The sequence below is a fragment of the Caretta caretta genome, chromosome 2 (assembly GCF_965140235.1).
Source record: "Caretta caretta isolate rCarCar2 chromosome 2, rCarCar1.hap1, whole genome shotgun sequence".
Lineage (NCBI taxonomy): Eukaryota > Metazoa > Chordata > Testudines > Cheloniidae > Caretta > Caretta caretta.
The window spans coordinates 102,482,279-102,505,077 of NC_134207.1; the positions used below are offsets into that span (position 1 = coordinate 102,482,279).

Genomic DNA, 22,799 nt, shown 5'->3' on the forward strand with positions numbered 1-22,799 from the left:
GCATCGGAAACCTTAGCCAATAAACAAACCCTTGTCTTATCTACCACCTATCCCTGCTTGGTGCATTCCTCGTGCTATACCAGTATGTTAATTACACAGCATGGTCCTAAAGCTATGCATCAGTAACTTTTATTATCAGGTTTCAGCGTAACAGCCGTGTTAGTCTGTATTCGCAAAAAGAAAAGGAGTTCTTGTGGCGCCTTAGAGACTAACCAATTTATTTGAGCATGAGCGATGAAGTGAGCTGTAGCTCACGAAAGCTCAAATAAATTGGTTAGTCTCTAAGGTGCCACAAGTACTCCTTTTCTTTTTATTATCAGGATGGGAGGCCTCACATCAAGGCCAAGAGACAGGGAGTTAGAGACTGACAAAAACCAGATACTGGGAGTCAAGGCAGGCTGGAGACAAGGAGGAGGATTTTCACAGGGATTCAATATCTAAGGATTACTCCTCCTGGTGTATGATGTGCTGGCATTTAAACAATGGTGGGCCCCAAACCAAAATGGAGTCACGTGCTAACTTTTCCTTAACATTATCATACGCATTGTAAGGAGAGTGATCACTTTAGATAAGCTATTACCAGCAGGAGAGTAGAGTGGGGGGAGAGAAAACCTTTTGTAGTGATAAACACCCATTTTTTCATGGTTTGTGTGTATAAAACATTTTCTGTATTTTCCACAGTATGCATCCGATGAAGTGAGCTGTAGCTCACGAAAGCTTATGCTCAAATAAATTGGTTAGTCTCTAAGGTGCCACAAGTACTCCTTTTCTTTTTGCGAATACAGACTAACACGGCTGTTACTCTGAAATAAGAAAGATAGTTTTGTATGATATCCTTGTTGTCGTTTATCCCATCACTCAATCCTGAAGATTGGTGTGCTGCTCTCGTGTGGTCATTCATCACACCAGAACAGGTTTCTCAGATTTATTGTCCTCCCCTTTGGTCTGTCATCAGCTCCCAGAGTGTTTATCAAATGCATGGTTGGAGTAGCTGCCCTTCTTCACAGAATCGCTATTCAGGTATACCCCTATCTGGATGACTGGCTTATTTGGTGGCATTCCTAAAACAGAAGGCATCAGAGCAATTCAGATTGTATTTGACCAGTTGAGCCTGATTATACAGTCTCTTTCCGGTGCAGAGAATAGAGTTTATCGAAGCATTGCTAGATTCAATCTCAACAATGCCATACCTTCCTCAGGTCAGGTTTCCAGTGATCCTGGAATTATGCAATTTCCTCCAAGATTATATACAAACAATGATGAGAAACTGGATGCAACTTTTAGGACATGTGGCGTCTTGCATGTAGGTGACTCAGCGTGCCAAACTATACCTGAGATGTCTTTAAGGCTGGTTAAAATTCATCTACTGTCCATTAACTCATCCTCTGGACACATTGATTCACAGACCTGCCAAGTGTGCCATCTTCCTTGAAGTGGTGGAGAGTCCAGTTCAATGTTTCGTTGTCTCCTCCTCTTCCCTTCCTACTCTGACTCTGGTCATGGACACATCTTTCTTGGGCTGGGGTGCACATCTGTGTCCCTTGCAAGCTCAAGGTCTGTGGGCAAACAAACCCCCCACACAAATGTTGTATAATTGAGGGCAATTTTCAGAGTTTTTCTGCCAGGTTTTTCTCCACCAGAGAAAGGGCAAGTATGTTCAAATACGTATAGACAATATGACAGCAGTGTTTTACCTGAGGGGCTGGGTGGAGAGGATCAGCTTGACAGATCAGCTGACAGGGCAGATCAGCTTGACAGCCTCGTAACAGCCAGCCTTTCTGGAATTTTTGCATTCTAAATGAAATAGGGCTGTCCGTTAATCGCAGTTAACTTACGCAATTAACTAAAAAAAATTTAATCACGATTAATTGCAGATTTACTCGCGCTGTTTAACAATAGAATACCAATTTAATTTTTTTAAATATTTTGGAAGTTTTTCTACATTTTCAAATATATTGATTTAAATTACAACACAGAATACAAAGTGTACAGTGCTCGCTTTATATTATATTTTATTACAAATATTTGCACAGTAAAAATGATAAAAGAAATAGTATTTTTCAATTCACCTCAGACAAGTACTGTAATGCAATTTCTTTATTGTGAAAGTGCAACTTACAAATGTAGATTTTTATTTTTTTATTTTTGGTTACGGAACTGCATTTAAAAACAAAACAATGTAAAACTTTAGTGCCTATAAGTCCACTCAGTCTTTCTTCTTGTTCAGCCAATCACTCAGACAAACAAGTTGTTCACATTTGCAAGAGATAATGCTGCCGCCTTCTTGTTTACAAGGTCACCTGAAAGTGAGAACAGGCATTTGCATGGCACTGTTTTAGCCTGCATCACAAGATATTTACCTGCCAGATGCGCTAAAAATTTGTATGTCCCTTTACGCTTCAACCACGCAGAGGACATGTGTCCATGCTGATGATGGGTTCTGCTCGATAACAATCCATAGTAGTGTGGACTGACATATGTTCATTTTCATCATCTGAGCCAGATGATACCAGCAGAAGGTTGATTTTCTTTTGTGATGGTTTGTGTTCTGTAGTTTCTGCATTGGAGTGTTGCTCTTTTAAGACTTCCGATTCAAACCTCGTCCCTCTCAGATTTTGGAAGGCACTTCAGATTCTTAAACCTTGGGTCGAGCACTGTAGCTATCTTTAGAAATCTCATATTGGTACCTTCTTTATGCTTTGTCAAATCTACAGAAAGTGTTCTTAAAATGCACAGCATGTGCTGGGTCATCATCCAAGACTGCTATAACATGAAATAAATGGCAGAATTTGCATAACACAGAACAGGAGACATACAATTCTCCCCCCTCAAGAAGTTCAGTCTCAAATTTAATTAACACATTTTTTTCTTTTGTAAACAAGCATCATCAGCATGGAAGCATGTCCTCTGGAATGGTGGCCGAAGCATGAAGGGGCATATGAATGGTTAGCATATCTGGCAATGCTGGCTACAAAAGTGCCACGTGAATGCCCATTCTCACTTGTAGGTGACATTGTAAATAAGAAGTAGGCAGTATTATCTCCCATAAAAGTAAACAAATTTGTTTGTTTTAGAAATTGGCTGAACAAGAAGTAGGACTGACTGGACCGCTAGGCGCTAAAGTTTTACGTTGTTTTATTTTTGAATGCAGTTATTTTTCATACATAATCTGAATGAGTCAGATCTTTGTCTCAGCTATCTAACAGTACACCTTGCTGCAATTTCAGCTTTTTATCCTCTTGTGCATGGCCATCGGATGTTTTCAAATCCTATATCAGTAAGATTTTTCAAAAGGAATATCTAGACTTTTTTCTTTTTAGAGAGACAATTTTCCCTGTGGGATTTGAACTTAGTATTGTCCATGTTAATGGCTCCTAAGTTTGAACTAATGGCTTTTTATCCTCTCTGGTATTGTTGACTAAGGTTGCTTTTCTAGTGGCAGTTACTTCCACTTAGGAGGGTTGGAAAACTGCTAGCATTAATGGCATTCCCTCCATATATATGATTATTTTTTATATACAAAGATAAGATTGCTAAGTTTCTCTCTGGTTACTGATTTCCATCTCAACCATCATCTTTTTACCTACCTTTTTTCCTAAACCACATTCTCACAAGGATGAGATAAAACTTCATTCCCTGGACGCCTGCTGTGCTCTTGCCTTTTATTTGGACAGGACAAAACCGTTTAGATCTTCACGGCAATTATTTGTTTTCTGCATGAACAGAATGGTGGTTATATCATAGCATATTTCTAGATTGAGCACCTTCTGCATTTCGACGTATTGTTATTGTAAAATCAGCACTGCCTTTCAAGAAAACTGCACATCCCCACTAGGGTACAAGTAGCGTTCGTGGCCTTCTTAAACAACATTGTGTTGACAGATATATGTAGAGCCTAGACTCCTATTCACATATTTACCAAGCCTATGCCATTTCATCGGCCCCAGGGATGATGCTGACTTCGGGAGGGCTATTCTGCAGTCACTTTTCTGATAGATTCTGAACGCTTCTCCATAGTTAACTGCTTGGGAGTCACCTGAAGTGGAATAGACTAGGGTCTATCAGTTAACTCATATGATTAACTAAAAAAATTAATCATGATTAGTTGCAATTGTAATTGCGCTGTTAAACAATAGAATACCAACTGAAATTTATTAAATTTTTTTGGATATTTTTCTGCATTTTCAAATATATTGATTTCAGTTACAACACAGAATACAAAGTGTACACTGCTCACTTTATGTTTATTTTTGATTACAAATATTTGCACTGTGAAAAACAAAAGAAATAGTATTTTGCAATTCACCTAATACAAGTGCTGTTGTGCACTCTCTTTATCATGAAAGTTGAACTTACAAATGTAGAATTATGTACAAAAAATAACCACATTCAAAAATAAAACAGTATAAAACTTTAGAGCCTCTGAGTCCACTCAGTTTTACTTCTTGTTCAGCCAGTTGCTAAGACAAACAAGTTTGTTTACATTTATGGGGGATAATGCTGTCCACGTCTTACTTTCAGTCTCCCCTGAAACTGAGAACCGGCGTTTGCATGGTGCTTTTGTAGTAGACATTGCAAGGTATTTACCTGCCAGATATGCTAAACATTATGTCATAGAATCATAGAATATCAGGGTTAGAAGGGACCTCAGGAGGTCATCAAGTCCTACCCCCTGCTCAAAGCAGGACCAATCCCCAATTTTTGCCCCAGATCCCTAAATGGCCCTCTCAAGGATTGAACTCACAACTCTGGGGTTAGCAGGCCAATGCTCAAACCACTGAGCTATCCCTCCCCTCCCTTCATGCTTTGACCACCAGTCCAGAGGGCATGCTGATGAAGCGTGTTTAAAAAAAAGAAAAAGGAAAAAAAAAGCATTAATTAAATTTGAGACTGAACTCCTGGGGGGAGAATTGTATGTCTCCTGTTCTGTGTTATGCAAATTCTGCCATATATTTTATGTTATAGCAGTCTTGGATGATGACCTTGCACATGTTATTTGTTTTAAGAACACTTTCACTGCAGATTAGGGATGTAAATATTGTTTAAAAAGTTAACCGTTAGGATAGCTATAGCACTCAACTCAGAGTTTAAGAATCTGAAGTGCCTTCCTAAATCTGAGAGGGATGCGGTGGGGAACATGCTTTCAGAATCTTAAAAGAGCAATACTCTGGTGGGGAAAGTACAGAACCCAAATCACCAAAAAGGAAAATCAACCTTCTGCTGGTGGCATCTGCTCCGAGGTTGAAAATGAACATGCTCTGTCTGCACCGCTTTGGATTGTTATTGAGCAGAACCCATGGTCTATTTATTAGTTAGTCCTGCAATGAGTGCAGTGGATTGAACTAGATGACCTCTTAAGTTTCCTTCCAGTCCTATGATTCTATGATCATCAGCATAGACATATGTCCTCTGGAATGGTGGTTGAAGCATGGAGGGACATATGAATTTTTAGTGCATCTAGCACGTAAATATCTTGCTATGCCAGCTACAACAGTGCCATGCAAACGCCTGTTCTCACTTGCAGGTGACACTGTAAACAAGAAGCAGGCAGCATTATCCAACCACTTCTGCACCAGGTCCTAGCTCTCACTTCCTTCCTCGCTCCCTCTCTCCTTAAAGACTCATTTCATGAGAATGTCTTCCTATAGAAGGTGGACCCTCTGCTATCAAGGGAATCCATAAAAGCTGTCTTCCTAATCTATTGATAGCAAAGAATTCGTGGTATTTCTTCATCCCCCACAAAGGTTGTTGGTTTAAGACTCTTTCTGGACTTCACAAACCTGAATAAGTATTTCAAGATATCAAAATTAAGGATTTTCTCCTTTAGAAAGAATCACTAGAGCGGGGTGGCCAAACTTACTGACCCTCCGAGCCACATATGACAATCCTCAGAAGTTCGAGAGCTGGAGTGCGCCTGCTGGGACTCGGGGCTTCAGCCCCATGGGAGGTGCCTGTTGGGTCCTGGGGCTTCAACAGGAGTGAGGCTGAAGCCATGAGCCCCAGTAGACGTGCCCCGTGGGGCTGAAGCCAAAGGTCACATAACACCCCCATTTTTTTTTGCCAAAGTTTGCTGACCTTGATGCATTTTGAATTCCAAGGATTTGGGAAAAACCAAACCTAGTAATAGCTGCTTGGTTCTAAAAAGGACCATAGCAAATGAGACTTATATTTTGTCTCAATCCAGTTGGATATATAGAGCTTAGCATGCTTTGGGGGCAATGTTGTGTTAGAAACAGAATGTTAGAAAGCAGTTTGTGGGAGGAATTGCTCAGATAACAATAAAGGCAGCCAAATGGCTTTTTTGTTTATACAAGTTATAGCATTATTACTGTAAGGTCAAGGGATTTACTTTTCTGTTTTAAAAAGCGTGAATACTGTTTGAAAAGCATATTTTTCCCTGCAACTATTAAGTTCACTTGTATCTATTTGGGGATAGGAGTTGATATTCTCTCTCTCTCTCTCTCTATCTATCTATATATCCCATATCTCTCTGTTTCCTTGGATTGCCTGTCAGTATCCATCTGTTGTCTCTTGTCTTATACTTGGATTATAAGCTCTTTGGGGCAGGGACCATTTTTTGTTCTTTGTTTGTCAGAGTGCCTCGCACAGTCGGGTTCTGCTCCTTGACTGGGGCATCTAGGCACAATGGTAATGCTAATTAATAGTAAAACAAACAAGTAAACAAAAAAAATCTATGCACCCATCCTACCCAAGAAGCTTGCTTTGATACTAAATGTAACTGTCTGGTTACTGGAAGGCATATATTAGGACAGTGTTTCTCTTTTCGTGTGTTCACAGCTGCCTGGGTGGTGATGGGGGGTGCGGGGGAGGGGACAAAGCAGTATCACCTCTCGCACCCTGCCCTTCTCTGGAGCCACAGATGCTAGAGGAGAAGGCAGCCGATGTGAGTTCACCACCTTGCCGGGTGCAGTGGGACTTGGGTTTCCGGCTTCAGCCGTGGGGTGGCAGGCACCATCACCTGGCTCTGTCCCCTGGCTTAACCCCACCCCTGGCCCCCCGCTGCCTCCTCTGGTCCTGGGTTATGGCCACATGGTGGCGGGCTCCGTCCCTCAGCCGAAAGGTTTCAGGCTGTGGCTGCGGGGCCACCAGATCCAGCCCCAGCAGCCAAGTGGTGGCGGAAGTGGGCTAACCACCCCCTTCCAATTGCCCCTGGCCCCTGCTGCGTTCTCCAACTTCGGGTTTCAGCCATGTTCTCAGATCCTGGCTGCGTGGTGCCAGCCACCAAGCTTTGGGTTCCGGCTCTGGCATCCAGCTGCATGGCAGTGGGTGCTGGCCAGGGGCTCACCAACCCACCCCCATCACCTTTGGCCCCTGTTGCCTCCCCACTGATCGGCTCATCCACGGCTTAATTTGTCCCCTGGCTTGCCATGGCTGAGTAAGTCTGTTGTGAAGAGTGATATTTGTATGGTTTGTTAATATCACTTTTTGCTACCTCGCAGCTAGCTAGCAAGTCTGCTGCTGTGACAAATGATATTAACAAATGTACAAATATCACTTTTCAAAGAAGCAGACTTACTAGCTAGCAAGTCTTTAAAAAAAGAAGCAACCAAAAAAGCAAAAGAAACTACAACAGCAAAAGACAAGAACGTGAAAACTTATTTGTTTTTATTCTGTTTAGGTCCAGTAAAGAATAGAGGCAACTGTACATTATTTTTATTATTGAGTCTGCAAAAAAAACCCAACAACCCTATATCAGTGTTCCCTTTAATTTTTTCCATCCATGTGCAGAAAGAATTTTATGTGCCCCATATTGAGATAATGTGCGGATGTGTGCCACCAGCAGAAACCAAAAACCTAGATATAATATATATTTTTCAAAAATTACCATAAGGATAATTACTACAGTCAGGACGGGTTAGGCATTTTAGAACTCACTACTCAAAGAATTAAATTTAAGCATAAGAGAGGAATAAAGATTATGAAATGCATAGACCAGTCAAAAAACTAAAATAACACACATTGGAAGAAGTAACAACAGTAATACAATGTGTTGGGAGGTGAGTGTGAAAGACTGTGTGTGTGTGTGTGTGGGGGGGGGGAGCCTTGTCTCTACTTACTGTGGATCAACGCTGCAGCAATGGATCCACTGGCGGTTGATTTAGCGGGTCTGGTGAAGACCCGCTATGTTGACTGCTGATTGCTCTCCGATACTCCACTGGAACGAGAAGCATAAGGTAAGTCAATGGGAGAGTTTCTCCCATCAACCTAGGGCGGTGTAGACACCACAATAAGTTGTCCTTAAAGTATGTTGACTCCGGCTACATTATTCACATAGCTGGAGTTGCGTAATTTAGGTTGACTTAGCCCCATAGTGTAGACCTGCTCTCAGAGAGACCTGCCCTTTTAAGTAGATTGGCATGTTCTGATACAGCAGCAGTTGCCAGCAAGCTTCCCTCTCCCCCTGCTCTGTGGAGATGGGGTACAGGAGTGGGCAGAGGAGGACACCCTGACATCAGTGCCCCCTCCCCCTCCCGCGCAGCAAGCAGGACGCTCCCGGGAGCAGCTTCAAGGCAGTGGGCAGGAGCAGTATGGCAGTGGGGGGAGGGACATCTGAAGTGTGCAGCATTTGATAGCCTGCTGGGCACTTGCCCAGACTCACAGCTTAGAGGGAACTTAGCCCTACACGAATAAATGGCAATGGACATGTATATTTGCATATTTATTTGTTTTTTTTCTTAAAGTGAATTAAGTACTTCAGGAAAAATTCTCAGAGTGGCCACCAGCAAGAGTTGGTGGCTGCACTCTGAGGCCACCAAAAAATTTGTTGTGAGAACCCCTAAGTTAATGTATATGCATTATGAAGAGAACCCTGGATATCTATCCAACCCCTAAAGTGTCTCTTTTACTCTAGCTGTGGTTTTGATGTTATTGAAAGCTAATTTGTAAGTTTTAACTTTAATATAAAGTGTATGTTTTTTTTTTTCATTTAATACAGTAGCTTACTGTCTTTGCCATTCTTCTGTTTGTAGGATCCTGTGGCCCAGCCTCTAATGACGTCTCCTGCTAACCTGATGCAACCTGTTGATAATAAATGGAAGAATGTAAGTATAGAGATTTTCTTAATTTATTTGTGTCAGTACTGAGATGGCAGGCATGTTAAAAGGGGAATTGCAGCTCTCAGAACTTTGCAAACATTTATTAATATTATGTATTAACAAACACACAGTCCTCTGGAAGGTGGATTGATATTTGATTAAAGGGCCTTATATAATGCTGTGCCCAATTTGTGAATGAAAATCTGTTAATTCTTGTAATTGGTTAATTCGGAGTATAACAAGTCAATTCATAAACATTTCCTGATAACTGCATACACAACTCCATGCAAAAACTCTTGGAAAACACATGTCAGATACTCCCATTCCAGTCTCTGTATGGTGGGTAAGATGACTAGTGTACCATAAAAAGGGTTCTAAAAGCATTAGGGAGTGCATCCATTAGGGAGGACTCATGCAATGCAGGAACTGTGGAAGAGAACTTCAAGGCTGCGTTCCCAGGACTCTCTAGGAAGCACCAGCATAAGAGCTGGTGGCAGACGGTGTACTTTGAAATGCTTTTTTAATATATCATTTTATAATTAAAACCCCCATCCCTGACCTTCATAAAAGGCAGTTGTCTTTTAAAATATATTGCTTTCTTTGGAAGATTTCAACTTGTTTTGTTGAATCAGTCTCTACAAGCTCAACTACCTTTGTTTGGTGGAAAGTGGGGAACTTACAAATAATCAAAAATAAGTAGATTACCTGAGAGGAGAAAGGTATTGTTATAGAGAAGAAATAAAATTAGGACTCAAAAATACTTTCTTACGAAGGATATTTTAGCTAGAATGCTTTGGAATACAGTATACACAGTCCATTAGGTTTGCAAGTGGCATTCCTTATATATTTTGCATGACAGCTTGGTGCTTAAGAAAGACAAGGGCTTAATATGAATAAGATGCAGTTGTCATGTATGTAAATGCCAGATTATTCAAAAGCTTTCAAACAATACTCAAGGGAAAACTTCGCCAGAAGCTGGGAATGGGCGACAGGGAATGGATTACATGATGATTACCTGTTCTGTTCATTCCCTCTGGGGAACCTGGCATTGGCCACTGTCAGAAGACAGGATACTGGGCTAGATGGACCTTTTGTCTGACTCAGTGTGGCCATTCTTATGTTCTTAACTGGTCACCCGTTTTTCCCCTCTTATCATTAATGGATAGGCGAAACCATTTCTTATGCAGCTGGTGATTAAGCAGTCAGTGAGCACCCTGGTGGTCGGAATTTACATTGCTTCTAGCCTTTGCTGCTTCCTCATTATAATAGAGATGTTGAGTGGGGCTCCAGAAAGAAGCAGGTGTTCAGAGAAAGGAGTCCGCTAATTAGTAACTCAGCAACCAGAGCAGAATCAGCAGTGAGCAGGTGGCTAGCAAAGACTGAGTGGTAGAGATTGAGGGGGAAACTTTAGTCTACTGTACTTCTTTTTTTCCCTCAGGACTTCATCCCCAGAACAGTTGATGAGGGCAGGTATTTCAGCCACATAGTCACCTGATTAGCATTCCCATTGCTATATACATTTGCTCTTGGTAAAAACGTCAGATTTTCATATGTTATTGCCTACAACTCAAATTTGAAGTCAGTGGGTTGCACCTCTCAAAATTGGGTATTAAGTCTCTTAGGCTCTTAAGTGTGAAAACTTTTGTAAATATTTTGCTTTCACTAAAATGCACTTTTTTTTTTTTGTAAATGGTACAAACCCTTGTTGATTACGGGTCTGACAAATACAGTTCTTTACTATTTTTATGATAGGAAAGAGTAAAAGTTTTTTTTTTTTTTTTTTTAAAAGCTAAACAATACCATGCTTTCTTATTCTTAAAAGGACTGGATGGCAGACCTCTTTATTATGGAATAGTAATAAAACATTTGGCTCTTTGTGCTGTATTATAAGTTGGCTACATGATAAGCATTCAAAGTTACAGCCTGGAAGGAAATCTTGGCACTTTTATAAATATAATGGGGGAACATTATGGAAATGGTAACTAAAACTTTTCTGTGGTTTCATTGAAACATTATGACCTATGTGTGAACATATACAAACATACATAACACCTAGTCTAATGTGTAAGTGCAGATGCACACACATGCTGTCTAAATTGTCTAATCGATTGTTTTCCCCTTAATATTATGTTCCGCCAGCCCTTCAATGAAGGGTTATCCTCCTCTTGCTGAAGAACGGGCAGCTTATAGAGCTGTCAAACTAAGACTGCTTGCTCCTCTAAGGACCTCTGCTACATTCTGCTCCCAGAAAGTACTATTTCTGAAGTTGTTGCACCTCCATATATAAAATTGTTTTCTGTGGTCTAACAGCAGTAAGTACAAAATGAAGAATATATGTATTATTGTTAATCTGTTTAGACAGAGTTTCTGTCAAATTGAGATCTGAGCAGAGATCGTGCCACCCTGATCCTCAATAAGATGAACAAAGATAAAGACTGTGTGTGTGTGTGTATGCACAGGGTGACAAATATCTATTCTTGTGAGTGTCAGCTCACTTTTTTTAATGTTGATTCAGAACTATTCATCCAATTCCCAGGAGGGAACTGCAAGGTGAAACAATTTTTTTTTATCCTAATCATTTGGAATCATCACAAAATGTGAAGGCAAGGTCTTTACCCTATCAGGTCTGCAAGAGAGTGTTTCAGCTATGGAAAGAGCCGTGGAGGAATAGCTTTTCAAGATGGAAAACAAAATTACAGTGAAAGACTAAGTGAAATTCATCCTGAACCAACTTTGGTAGTATGCAGACAGGACTCTACTTAGTGCACCCTGAAGCGATAAGGTGGCTTCTCATTGCTTGAGGAACAGAAGTGAATATTAGTCTGTGTATGCTCAAGAACAGAACTGCATGGCCAGCGAATGTATGTTGCAGTATCCTTTTAATTGTTAAGGAAATAAAAGAAAAGCTCTCTGAGTAAGTGTATATTCGAGTGGTTTTCAAGTTAAGTGGAAAGAATAAGGCTAGCCACCCTGTTTGTTTTATTCCAGGTTTTAAAAAGGAAAAATAAAATTAGCTGAAGAATGAGTCCTTGGATTTCTTCTTCACCCTTCTTTCTAAGGATGAAGAGAAAAGAAAAAGGGAGCGAGCCAAGATGGGTGGAGAAGTTTGATTTTTAGACTAGAACAAAAATTATTTTCATCATTGTACTTTGTCATTCAAAAGTTATTTAAATTTTTGGAGTAAAAAGAGGTTGAATCAAAGAAGTGAAGAAACTGAAGGAGGCATTACCTTTATAGTTCAGAGAGGACGTTTTATGGTCTATTACTTTCTAGCCTGGAACAGGTTATTACAAGGAGGATGAATTTCCTCATATAAAGGCAGAAGATTGTAGATTAAAACAAAATCAAAAAGATAAACCTGACTTGTCTGAAGAATGTTGCTGTATTATCACTATCTTTTTTGTTTTTGTTTTTAAATTAATAACCTTGTAATTGTTATTGAAGGAGATTTTCCAAGGGACTTGGCATATAAAGTGAGGGAGGCTTTTAAGAAGAAAGCAATCAGTACCCTGTGCCTTTTGTTCATTTAGACCAAAATATTTCTGCAAAGAGCTGAAGAATTGATCCCCAGTACGGATAAATCTATAAAATTGTCTTTCGGATCATGTCTATTTTATTTTTCTTTGTGGCAGGTGCCCCCAGGTACTCTCTTAAAACAAACAAACTCCAGATGGCTTGCTGGCAGAAGATAGTGTCTCAACTATAGTGACTGAGACGTAAAACTGAGAGCCAAGTAAAATAATTGTTAGCTTCTGCTGAATACCAAAGTGTCAGATAAATAGAAGAGCACTATCTGTCAACAGGAAGTGATAAAAGGTGGTCTCCTGCTTAAAGCAGATGACAGGGACACTGGAAATCTGCAAAGCACCCTAAGTATGAAGTAACTTTATTAGAAGTAATAACTTACTCTATACAATACAATAAAAGTTGTTTGAAAGAAAGTGGTAGAGATGGGACCAGATGGCTCACCTTTGTTGGCCACTTTCCTACAATGAAGGATTGGTTAAGGAGGCCTGTAATATAAGGCAGTCTTGTGGGCAGACTGCAGGCGGAGAGCCTCCAATTTCCCCTCTTGGACTGTTGAAATAAAACATCACCAAGGTTTTTTCTTGGTCAGAAATACCTCTCCTTGGGGACTGAACATATTAACCTAAATAAAACTTCAAAGAAGAATCAAGATTCCAAAACAAAGTCCATACAGAATGAAGGTTTTGCTTCCATACTTTGGTAGACCACTCCAGGCCCTATGTGGCTGGACTCTCAGTCCTAACTCCTGGGACTTTCTTCTGGAGCCTGCTCACTCCTAGCAGTCTCTGATCCCTGAGCATTCCCCCCTTCTTGCAGCTTCCTGCTGATCTTTATAGGAAATCTCCTGATTTCTCCAAATGTGGCTTCTTAGTAATCAGGGTTGGCTGTCCCAGGTCTTCCAGCCCTGTACATGGTTTCAAGGGGAAAAGGGAAATCCTGGATGGCCACTGTTGACTTTCTTTCTCAGCAATAGGTCTACCAATATGATTATACACTTATTCACAGAGAGTTTATTTTATATAATTTGTGGACTGTATTACCAATTCACACATATATACAATAGTCTGTTTCACAAAGGCTTAACAGTTGAGTTTAACTCTGAAACTGTGTATCACAGAGGCATCATTACTTTTATTAAATATGCTAGACAGTTTACTAATATACTTACGTATTTTTGACAAAAAATAAAAGCTTTTTGAAGTATTTTTTGTGATTACATTTATTTTTTTGTGTACCCTTACTTGCAAAATTCAATCATTCAAAATAGGTCCCCAAGCTGTGAGAATGGGTGAGGGGCCAATATTTTATCATAAACTTAATTCAAGCTGTAAGCTTACAGCTGTATAGCTTGGGGAAAACTCCTTCCGGAAGGAGACTAGAGGAGCAGTCTTTTAGTGGAACAGCAGTCCTTGAATGACAGCTCTGTAAACTCCCCAGTCTTACATGAGTGGACATCCCCACAATGGACAATTAGCAGACATATTTCAGATAAAGAAAATAGACTGGTAAGTCAAACTTTTTTTATACTTATCTCTTTCATTTTCCTTTACACATATACTGCTGTATATTTCAGGCCACACATTTTCGGTCTCCACTTCTTCAACAGACAGAAAACCAAGTAACTTCAGCTGCAGGTCAACAAGGGCAACAGGCTGTAACAGATGTCATCCAGCAGCTCCTTGAGCTGTCAGAGCCAGGTCCAGTAGAAAATAACCAGCCCCAGCAACCTGGCCAGCAACTCAATATTGCAGTGGGACTCAATCGAGACATTTTGCAGGTAGGGCGTATTTACATAATAAGTAGTGTCTTTCAACAGTGTCTTTGTAATTATCTTATCTTTCTAGTGAAATCAGCAGTTGATTACAACAATAAAGTGTTTGTATGCCTGAATTGACTTCTTTGCGTAACAGGAAAAATTGAAATAATGAAAGTGCAGAGTGCAGCAAGATGTTTCTTTGGCCCCATTATGCGATCAGATTGGAATGCAGTAAATACTAGTTGGAAGTGAATGACACTAAATATTTTTTAAAATTAAGGTTGTCCTTTTTTTTGTTTTGTTTTTCTGTGGTCCATGGACTACTTGTGACATTCAAGGACCTAAATTGCAGCCATCCAGGATGAGCATGTTAAGAAATTTTCTATTTGATTATGAATTGAGAATTTGTTCCCTGAGCTGCACCCTGTGATGTTTAAGCTGGACTATTTGGATGAACCCTCTCTCAAACTCATTGCTCTCCAATTGCCTCTTAATGCTTCTTTTGTAGCATCCGGGGCTCAGCTGGAAGAAAGGGAACAGAACAGGATAGAAAACATTCATCTTAAATAGTGGTCGTGGCCCCTTGATCTTTCTCAGATCTATTCAGTCTTCAAGCTGAAAAGGTTGCGCAGGATTTATGTATTAGTGTCTCTTCTCTTGAGCACCAGCCAACCACAGTATTCATCTGAACCCCTTTTTGAAACATTCAGGCCTTAATTCTGCAATGCGCTGTTATCCCTGAGCAGAGCCCTATCAGGTCAGTGGGGTTTTCTGCGGATACAATGAAATAGGATGAAAGCCTAAGGGCTATCTACACTACAAACTTAGGTCAGGTTAATTATAGCGCTCAGGGCTGTGAAAAATTTTAGAGCCCTGAGCGATGTAACTAAGCTGACCTAAGCCTCAGTGTAGACACCACTAGATTGATGGGCTAGCATTTGTAGTGTAAACATACCCTTATTCTATGAATCCTAACTACCCTCTCCCCACCAAAAGAGAAGATATTGTTCTGCTTTGAGATTAGTTTTTCCAGTTATTGGATGTATAGGTCTGTATTTTTGGAGTACAATTTAACATATTATCTCTCCAACTTTAATGGAATACAATTTAAAAAAAAATCTAGTTCTTATTGTTTTTTTAAATTAGAAGTAACTGATAAAAATGAGAATTTGAATGGAGATTTAAGAGAAAACATCTTTTTAATTGGGCTTTGTAGATCTGATTAGTTTTCTGGGGAGTCATTGCTTGTACACATTGCTGGAGAAAATCCAGTTCCAGTCGAATAATGTAATGTACACATATTACTGGAAAAAAACAGTTCCAGTTGAATAATGTGATTAGCTAAACATATTACTGTTTACCACCTTTGTACAGGAAAGATCTCTAAATCTTTGCAATTTTGAAATTCAGCTAAAATTTTGTAGTTGTAAGAAACTTGATTAAATGCCATTAATCATAACTGTATTGAATCTCCTTTATAGTTGTTTGAGCAGAGGTTTAGAATAACTTGTGTAGTTTTTCTTTCCTAATCTTCTAGTTTTGTTTTGCCTTAGCAAGCCTTAGAAAACAGTGGGCTATCTTCAATTCCAGTCTCAGCACATCCTACAGACTGCAGCCAGGCTAAGAATCCTACAACTCAGGATCACAATCCAGATGTTCAGAATCTTTCTAGTCATCAAGCTGACCCTAATAATTCAGAACAAGATAAAGAGCAAGAAAGCCCAGATAAGATGGATAAAAAAGAGAAAAAGGTTATAAAGAAAAAGTCACCATTTTTACCTGGTAATGTTGGAAATGTTTTCTACATACAACTTTTGTGCAGTAATAACTACAATATCTTACAGTTCTCTGTAGCACCTGTCACTGTAGTGTATAGGAACTTCCTAAAACACATGCAGTTGATATATCAATAAAATGCTTATGGAATTTCAAAACCACTAATACTTTATTTGTTTTTAACAGAACTTGTGTGTGCGCACTGGTTTCCATTTTCTCTACCCCATTCTGTGCATCCAAGTTTGGATTTTTCCTATTCATCCTTAGATCAGATTGAAGATCAGTACAGTAAAGGCATTGCCGGTACTACTTCAGTGCCAGTTGGTTGGAGTTCTGTGACAAGCAATACTTAAGTTTCTGCTGCTCAGAGTTTAATAGTCATCTTATGTTGCTTGTTCTTTGTGTAGGAAGCAGAGACTTACAGTTGATCCCAAAACAGGAATCCCATGCCCTACAGCATTCTTCAACCAGCTCGGACTGTCTGGCACACTCCGACCACTTACATCCCCACCCCCACGGGAGCAGAGAAAAGAGGTACTATGTGCCTGCAGAGGGGTTTGAGTTTCTGTTCTTTCACCCATCTCCCCCCCCCCCCCCCCCATCCAATTCCCTGGTCACAGAGGCAGCGGTGGAGCGAGTCTGGCAGCACCACCCATGCTCCACCTTAGTGGCTAAAGAGGGCAAGTGACTGGACCTTCTGGGTCAAAAGGTCTTGTCCTCTGTCAGCCTTCAGTTTCAAATCTCAAATTACTTGGCTCTATTCACTAAATCAGCGGTTCTCAAACTGTGGGTTGGGACCCCAAAGTGGGTCAATGGGTCACCAGGGATGGATTAGCCTTGCTGGGGGAATGTTTGAACCTGTTCCTATGACCTATGAGGATGCAGGGTTCTATTCCACCTATTTCCTGGTTCTCAAGAAGAAGGGCGCGTGGAGACTGATCTTAGACCTCAGTCATCTCAACCACTTCATATGCAAGCCAAAGTTTTGTATTGTCATCCTAGCAGCCATCATACCTTTGCTAGAAAAGGACATATGGTTTACGGCTCTTGATATGCAGGATGCTTTCTTTCATGTAGACATCCATCCTACCCACAGACATTTCTTTAGATTCATGGCAGGTCCTCAATACTTCCAATACAGGGTTCTATTGTTTGGACTCACCAGTGCTCTATGGTCTTCACCAAAGTTTTCTCGGTAGTAGGGACCCATCTCCATGTCAAGGGATCATTATATTCCCTTATCTCAACGACTGACTGATAGCAGCGTGATCCAAAGCAGAGGCTCGAGTCTTAACCTCCATGATCTTCACGTTCCTCTCCTCACTGGGGGTGAGTGTAAAGGTTGAAAAATCAAGTTTTCATCCCACACAGTCCCTAGAATTCATTGGGGCCCACATCGGTGTAGTCTCTGCATGTGCCTACCTACTGGAGGACAGCTTCCAGACTCCACAAGAACCAGTTACCAAGGTGGTCTCCAATCCTTCTGTTCCGGTCAGGATTTGCCTTTCCCTTGGTCACATGGCGACCTGCACGTACATTACCGCCTTCTCTTGTCTTTGCTTTCACTGCCTGCAACTGCGTGGCTCTGAGGGCCTATTCTCCTGTGCACCATACCATGGACTTCCTACTGACAGTTCCCCTGCCCCCAAGATTGTCTCCTCCCTCTAATGGTGGACAAACCCAGGTCATGTCTGTATCAGGATAGCCTTCTTCTCATCATCACCAAGCATGACGATTGTCATGGACGTGTCACTCATCGGATGGGGCGCCCACATGGGTGAGCACATGACACGGGACTTGAGCCACTCAGGTAGAGTGGCCAGTTTTGGTTTGGATGTATTCCTGGAGATTCATAATTTTTAATTAAGGATTAATCTTTAATTCCTGGAGACTCCAGGCCAATCCTGGAGGGTTGGCAACTTTACACTCAGGAATCCCAAATGCATATCAACATCCTGGAAATTCAGGCAGTACGGAGAACATTTAGTGCATTTCTCCCATCCATTCACTCCTGTCATGTTCTCATTGTGTCGGACAATTACCCCCACCATTTCCTACATCAACAAATGGGACCATGATGTTGTCAGTGCTCTGTGCGGAAGTTGTTTGTCTTTGGGATTTGTGCATTACCCACAAAATCCTGTTGTCAGCAGTGTATCTTCCTGGGACTCGGAATATAATGTTGGACTCTCTCAGCAGGAAATTCATGGCTGACCATGAATGGGACCTTCATGACACTGTGGCTGCTGACCTTTTTGACCGCTGCGGGACTCCGACCTGGGACTTCCTGCATCCCACACCAACAGCAAATGTACCCAGTACTGCTCCAGGGGCTGGGCGGGGGGTGGAGAGGAAGAGGAGATCAGCGCCCTTTCTCAAGGCAGTGCCCTAGTTATCCGCTGGTCAGACCAAATCATTTATGACTTTCCTTCCCTACTGCTTCTGCCACACGACCTACACAAGATCAGACAGGAGAGAGCGATGGTCATTCTGATTGCCTCATTCTGCCCTCACAGTTTCTGGTTTCCCCTCCTCCTGTGCATGTTGACGTGTCCCCTGTTTCCACTGCCAGTTTTCTTGGAGCTCCTCACGCAACATGGCTGCAGGATCAGGCATCTTAATCTGTAGATGCTTCACCTAAGAGCTTGGTTTTTGAACAGACATATTCCTCTAGAGCAGGAATGTTCATCAGCTGTACAAGACATCCTCTCAAGTAGCAGAAAAGAGTCCACGAGGTGGGTCCTATAGGGCTGAATGAAAGCGTTTCACCCTATGGGCCCAGCAGAGGGGTTTTGCCCCTGAGCACATGGCCATCCCTCCTCTTCTGGACTATCTCCTGTCCCTATCTCCTGTCCCTCCTGCTTCAGGACTTGCTCTCAACTCCGTCAAGGTTCATGTAGCCACTGGCAGTGTCTTGCACCCTCTTGTGGAGGGGCATTCTGTCTTTACGCATCACTTGACTACCAGGTCAGACTACCAGATCTCCTCTAGACTTAGCCGCCTGTTCAACCCTTTGCTCTGCAATGGGACCAACCATTCCCCCAGCAAGGCTAATCAGTTTTGTCCTCTCGGTATTGATGAAATTGCCCTTTGAACGTATGGCCTCCTGCTCCCTGTCTCTCTTTTCCAGGAAGGTTGCCTTCCTGGTAGCTATTACTTCTGCAAGAAGGGTAGGCGAACTGGAGGCTATAATGGAAGACCCTCCTTTTACTAAGTTCCCTAAGGACAAGGTTTCCCTGCACTTACAACTTTGGCAAAAACTTGGAGTGTATCCCGCTTTCATCTCAACCAGCCCATACACTTACCTGCTTTCTTTCTGAAGCCTCACACTTCAGCGAAGGAACAGCACCTTCACTCCCTCAGTGTCCACAGGGCCCTGGCCTTCTATCTGCAGAGGATGAAATCATTCAGAAAGTTCCCTAGACTGTTTATTGCTCTAGCGTCAAGTGACCTTCACTCAAAGGGATCTCTATGTGCCTTTCGGGGTGCATTATGCTCTGCTATTAGTTATCGTTACTGTCATCACCCCTTGGGGTATAAGTCCATTCCACGAGAGTGCAAGCATAGACTACAGCTGTGCTTCACAATGGACTGATTATGGACATATTTAGGGTGGCCACGTGGAGTTCGGTACATACCTTCTCTTCCCATAAGCCTTAGTGGAAGACTCTACAATGGATGCCTCATTCGGCGTGGCTGTTCTCCATTACATGATTTCATTGTCTTCCTCGCTCTTTCCTTCTAACTAGGTACTGCTTGTTAATCACCCTCAGTGGAATACAATAGAGACATCGCTCAAAGAAGAGGAGATTACTTATCTGTAACTGGAGGATCTTCGAGATGTATGGTCCCTACCTGTATTCCAGCCCTGCATTCCTTCCCCTCTGTTGCGGATCTGTTTGATTTGTGGTAGTGAAGGAACAGAGGGCACGGTTGGTCCATCCTGTCCTTTATGTCTTTGGACGAAACCATGAAGCAGAGCAAGGGTGCATGCATGGACCAACGGATGCTACTGCTTTTGAAATCTCCAGCTCTAGATGCATGGTGCATGCATATAACTCTTGGTGGAATACAGATAGGAACTACGCATCTCGAAGAACCTCCAGTTACAGATAAGTAACCTCCTCTTCTCCAGAGTGGCATAGGCTGAAGTTCTGCTTGGCTAAAGCCAAGTTCCAGTGCATCTACTAAACTCTCTGGAAGGGAAGTTTCAGTTCTCACAAGCTCTAAATTATCTGCTGACATATTAGTGCTTGAGGAATGGCTGCCATCTTGGCTGAAACCAGAAACTGAACTGAAGACCTCCAGAGCTAAAAGCATGAGTCTCTACAGCCTCAGCTAAAGAGCCTGGCTCTCTAGCTTACATCTTTAACTGTCCACAGTTGATTGGGCATAGAGGGAAAGAGATAACACACTCCACCTAGTGAGTTACACATTTTGAGATATGTGATTTCCATCACTTATGTGGTACATTACAGTAAAGTAATGAGACATAAAAATTAACACATTATATATAATATATAGAAAATACTACATGTGTAAGAACACTGAATTAAGGTTGCTGTGGGAATTATAATTTTGTAAGTGTAAACTCTCAATTATAACATTGTATTAATAACAATTTCTTTGAAGTTTATTTTCTCCTAGTTTAGTTTCTAGTTTTTCTTATTTTAGTGAAATAATAATTTTGGGTTGTGACATCACAGTCCCTTTCTTTGGGAAAGGATGGGATGTGAGCAAGTCAGCATTATGTCTTAACTGCCTAATCAAATCCACTGTGCAACCGTCTTAAATGATGTTAAACTGTGTCTACATGGGCACTGAGAGGGGAGTTTGAGTTGACTTTAGCTACCTCAGGTGAGCTAACATGACTGAAAAATACATTGCTTATGTAGAGAATCCCAGTGTTGTCTGATGCTTCTCAGTTTTATAGGGAGTTAAAAGCCTATTAGGTGTGTAGAGCCCATTTCCTACATACCAAGGTATGCAAAGTGTAACATTAATATCAAAAGTAACTTATTTTAATTTTTATTTTTTTAAGATAGCTAGAACAAAGGAAAAACTTTAAAAATATCAGGTGTCAGACATATGAAACTTGTTTTTAAAGAAGTGAATTCTACTGCATTTGAATGGGCATCAAGCAAGTTTGTGAAGACCTGATACGCTGGTATTTGCAGCTAATACAAATACATTGGAAATGACACATAATCTATAAACAGGATTCTAAACATTAAGACTATTTTGCAAATGTAGGGGATAAAATATGAAAGGTATTAGTAATAAAATTCTTAAATGTAAGATTAAACTTGGAAGAATGAATCCTGTTTCCATGAAAAAGTACATTGCTTAAATTTAATCTTTCAGTTCTGTTCTCCTTTTAAAAATTTAATAAGAACAAAATTCTGATTTGTAGGCTAAATTATTTTAAATTCAGTGGTACATGTATAGTATGTTGACTTAAGTTCTTTCAGGGTGTGCACTAAGTTGAATTTCTTTAGGCAGAATGTTCTTAATGTAAGAGAGAATTTTTCTTCAAGTGGCTCTGCATGCTCCCTACCTCATGCAGTCTAATGGTGGAACCTTCACAAGCAGTGCCTGTTGGGGTGCTTTCTCTTAATACATATTCTTCACAACTCAGAGACAGATGTAGGTTTCATTTTTAGAAGGTACACATGATACATTTTTTAAGTGATTTATTTTGAAAACTTTTCAGATTAGTTTTATAGCTATATCAGAAAATGAATGATTGTTTGGTTATTTCATTTACCAAAGGTAATTGAAGCAGATAGTTCACCTCTCAATGACTTCATAAATATCTCCAATTCAACAGGTTAATCATTAATATTTAGAGGATTTTCTTGTCATGCTGTATTAGGAGGAAAACCTCACCAGATGGACATTTAACTAAAACAACAACGTTATGTATTCTGGATTTTTTTCTTCAACAGCAAACATATAATATTTTAACAAAACAAGCATATGAATTTTTTAATTTAGTTAAACATTCAAGTTTTTTAAAATCAGGTTTGTTTTTGTTAAAATTGTTTTTAACTAAAATAGTTAAATGAAATATTAAAAAAACAAATTAAATCGACTGGGTCAGCAAGGTCAACATGAGAAACTTAAAATATTGGCTTCTGCAGCTAACTCAGTTGTCTTCACCTTCATTTTCCTGTTTGTTCATAATCTGGAAAAGAAGAACAAGCTTTCCTGCTTTTTCAGGTCTCAAACGATTTCTCAATTTGGAATGAATTAGTCCAAAGGAAGAAAATATTCTTTCTACACCAGCAGAAGAAGCTACTGCTGTTAAAAGTGAGATTATTACTTCACCAGTCTCTGAATCCAAGTGCTCAAGTGACTTCCCCCAGTTTACTGGTGTGACTTTCTTTAAAATATCATCAACAAACATATATTTCTTGAACGGTTCACCCTTAGCTATGAAGTTTATTATAGATGGCATTATGGTGGGATGGTAGCTGGTTGTCCATGTCATAGCCAACCCCTCTTCTTTAGAAATTAAGGTTTGACCCTGGTACCGAGTACTGAGAATATTTCCAAGAAAATGAGCTCTAGATAGTGCTTGTCCCATTTGTTTTTTTAATGCATATTTCATTGCATATTTCTATTTTTAAGATCTCTCTCATTTCCTTCCAAATTTCAACAGCGTCAGCAGTAAAACAGCT

At 40.6% G+C, this 22,799-nt stretch overlaps 1 protein-coding gene and 1 long non-coding RNA gene across 7 annotated transcripts in view; both read left to right on the forward strand.

The window, feature by feature from the left end:
- Positions 1-22,799, forward strand: part of ZNF236 (zinc finger protein 236) — a 199,259-nt gene that overhangs the window by 59,649 nt on the left and 116,811 nt on the right. For 4 of the 6 annotated variants that reach the window (XR_007355241.2, XM_048840075.2, XM_048840076.2 and 1 more), the window contains 3 exons: positions 8,991-9,062; positions 14,158-14,361; positions 15,894-16,122. Coding sequence is in view for 5 of the 6 variants with exons in the window: in XM_048840075.2 (XP_048696032.1) it covers positions 8,991-9,062; positions 14,158-14,361; positions 15,894-16,122 (505 nt within the window). In the remaining variant the exon portion in view is untranslated. Of the gene's footprint in view, positions 1-6,847; positions 6,905-8,990; positions 9,063-14,157; positions 14,362-15,893; positions 16,123-22,799 lie in introns of those variants that run through there. The other 2 variants (XM_048840080.2, XM_048840077.2) reach the window with 2 other exon arrangements.
- LOC142071059 (uncharacterized) lies at positions 49-483 on the forward strand. The gene is made up of 2 exons (XR_012667010.1): positions 49-139; positions 321-483. It is a non-coding gene; the product is annotated as an uncharacterized LOC142071059 (long non-coding RNA).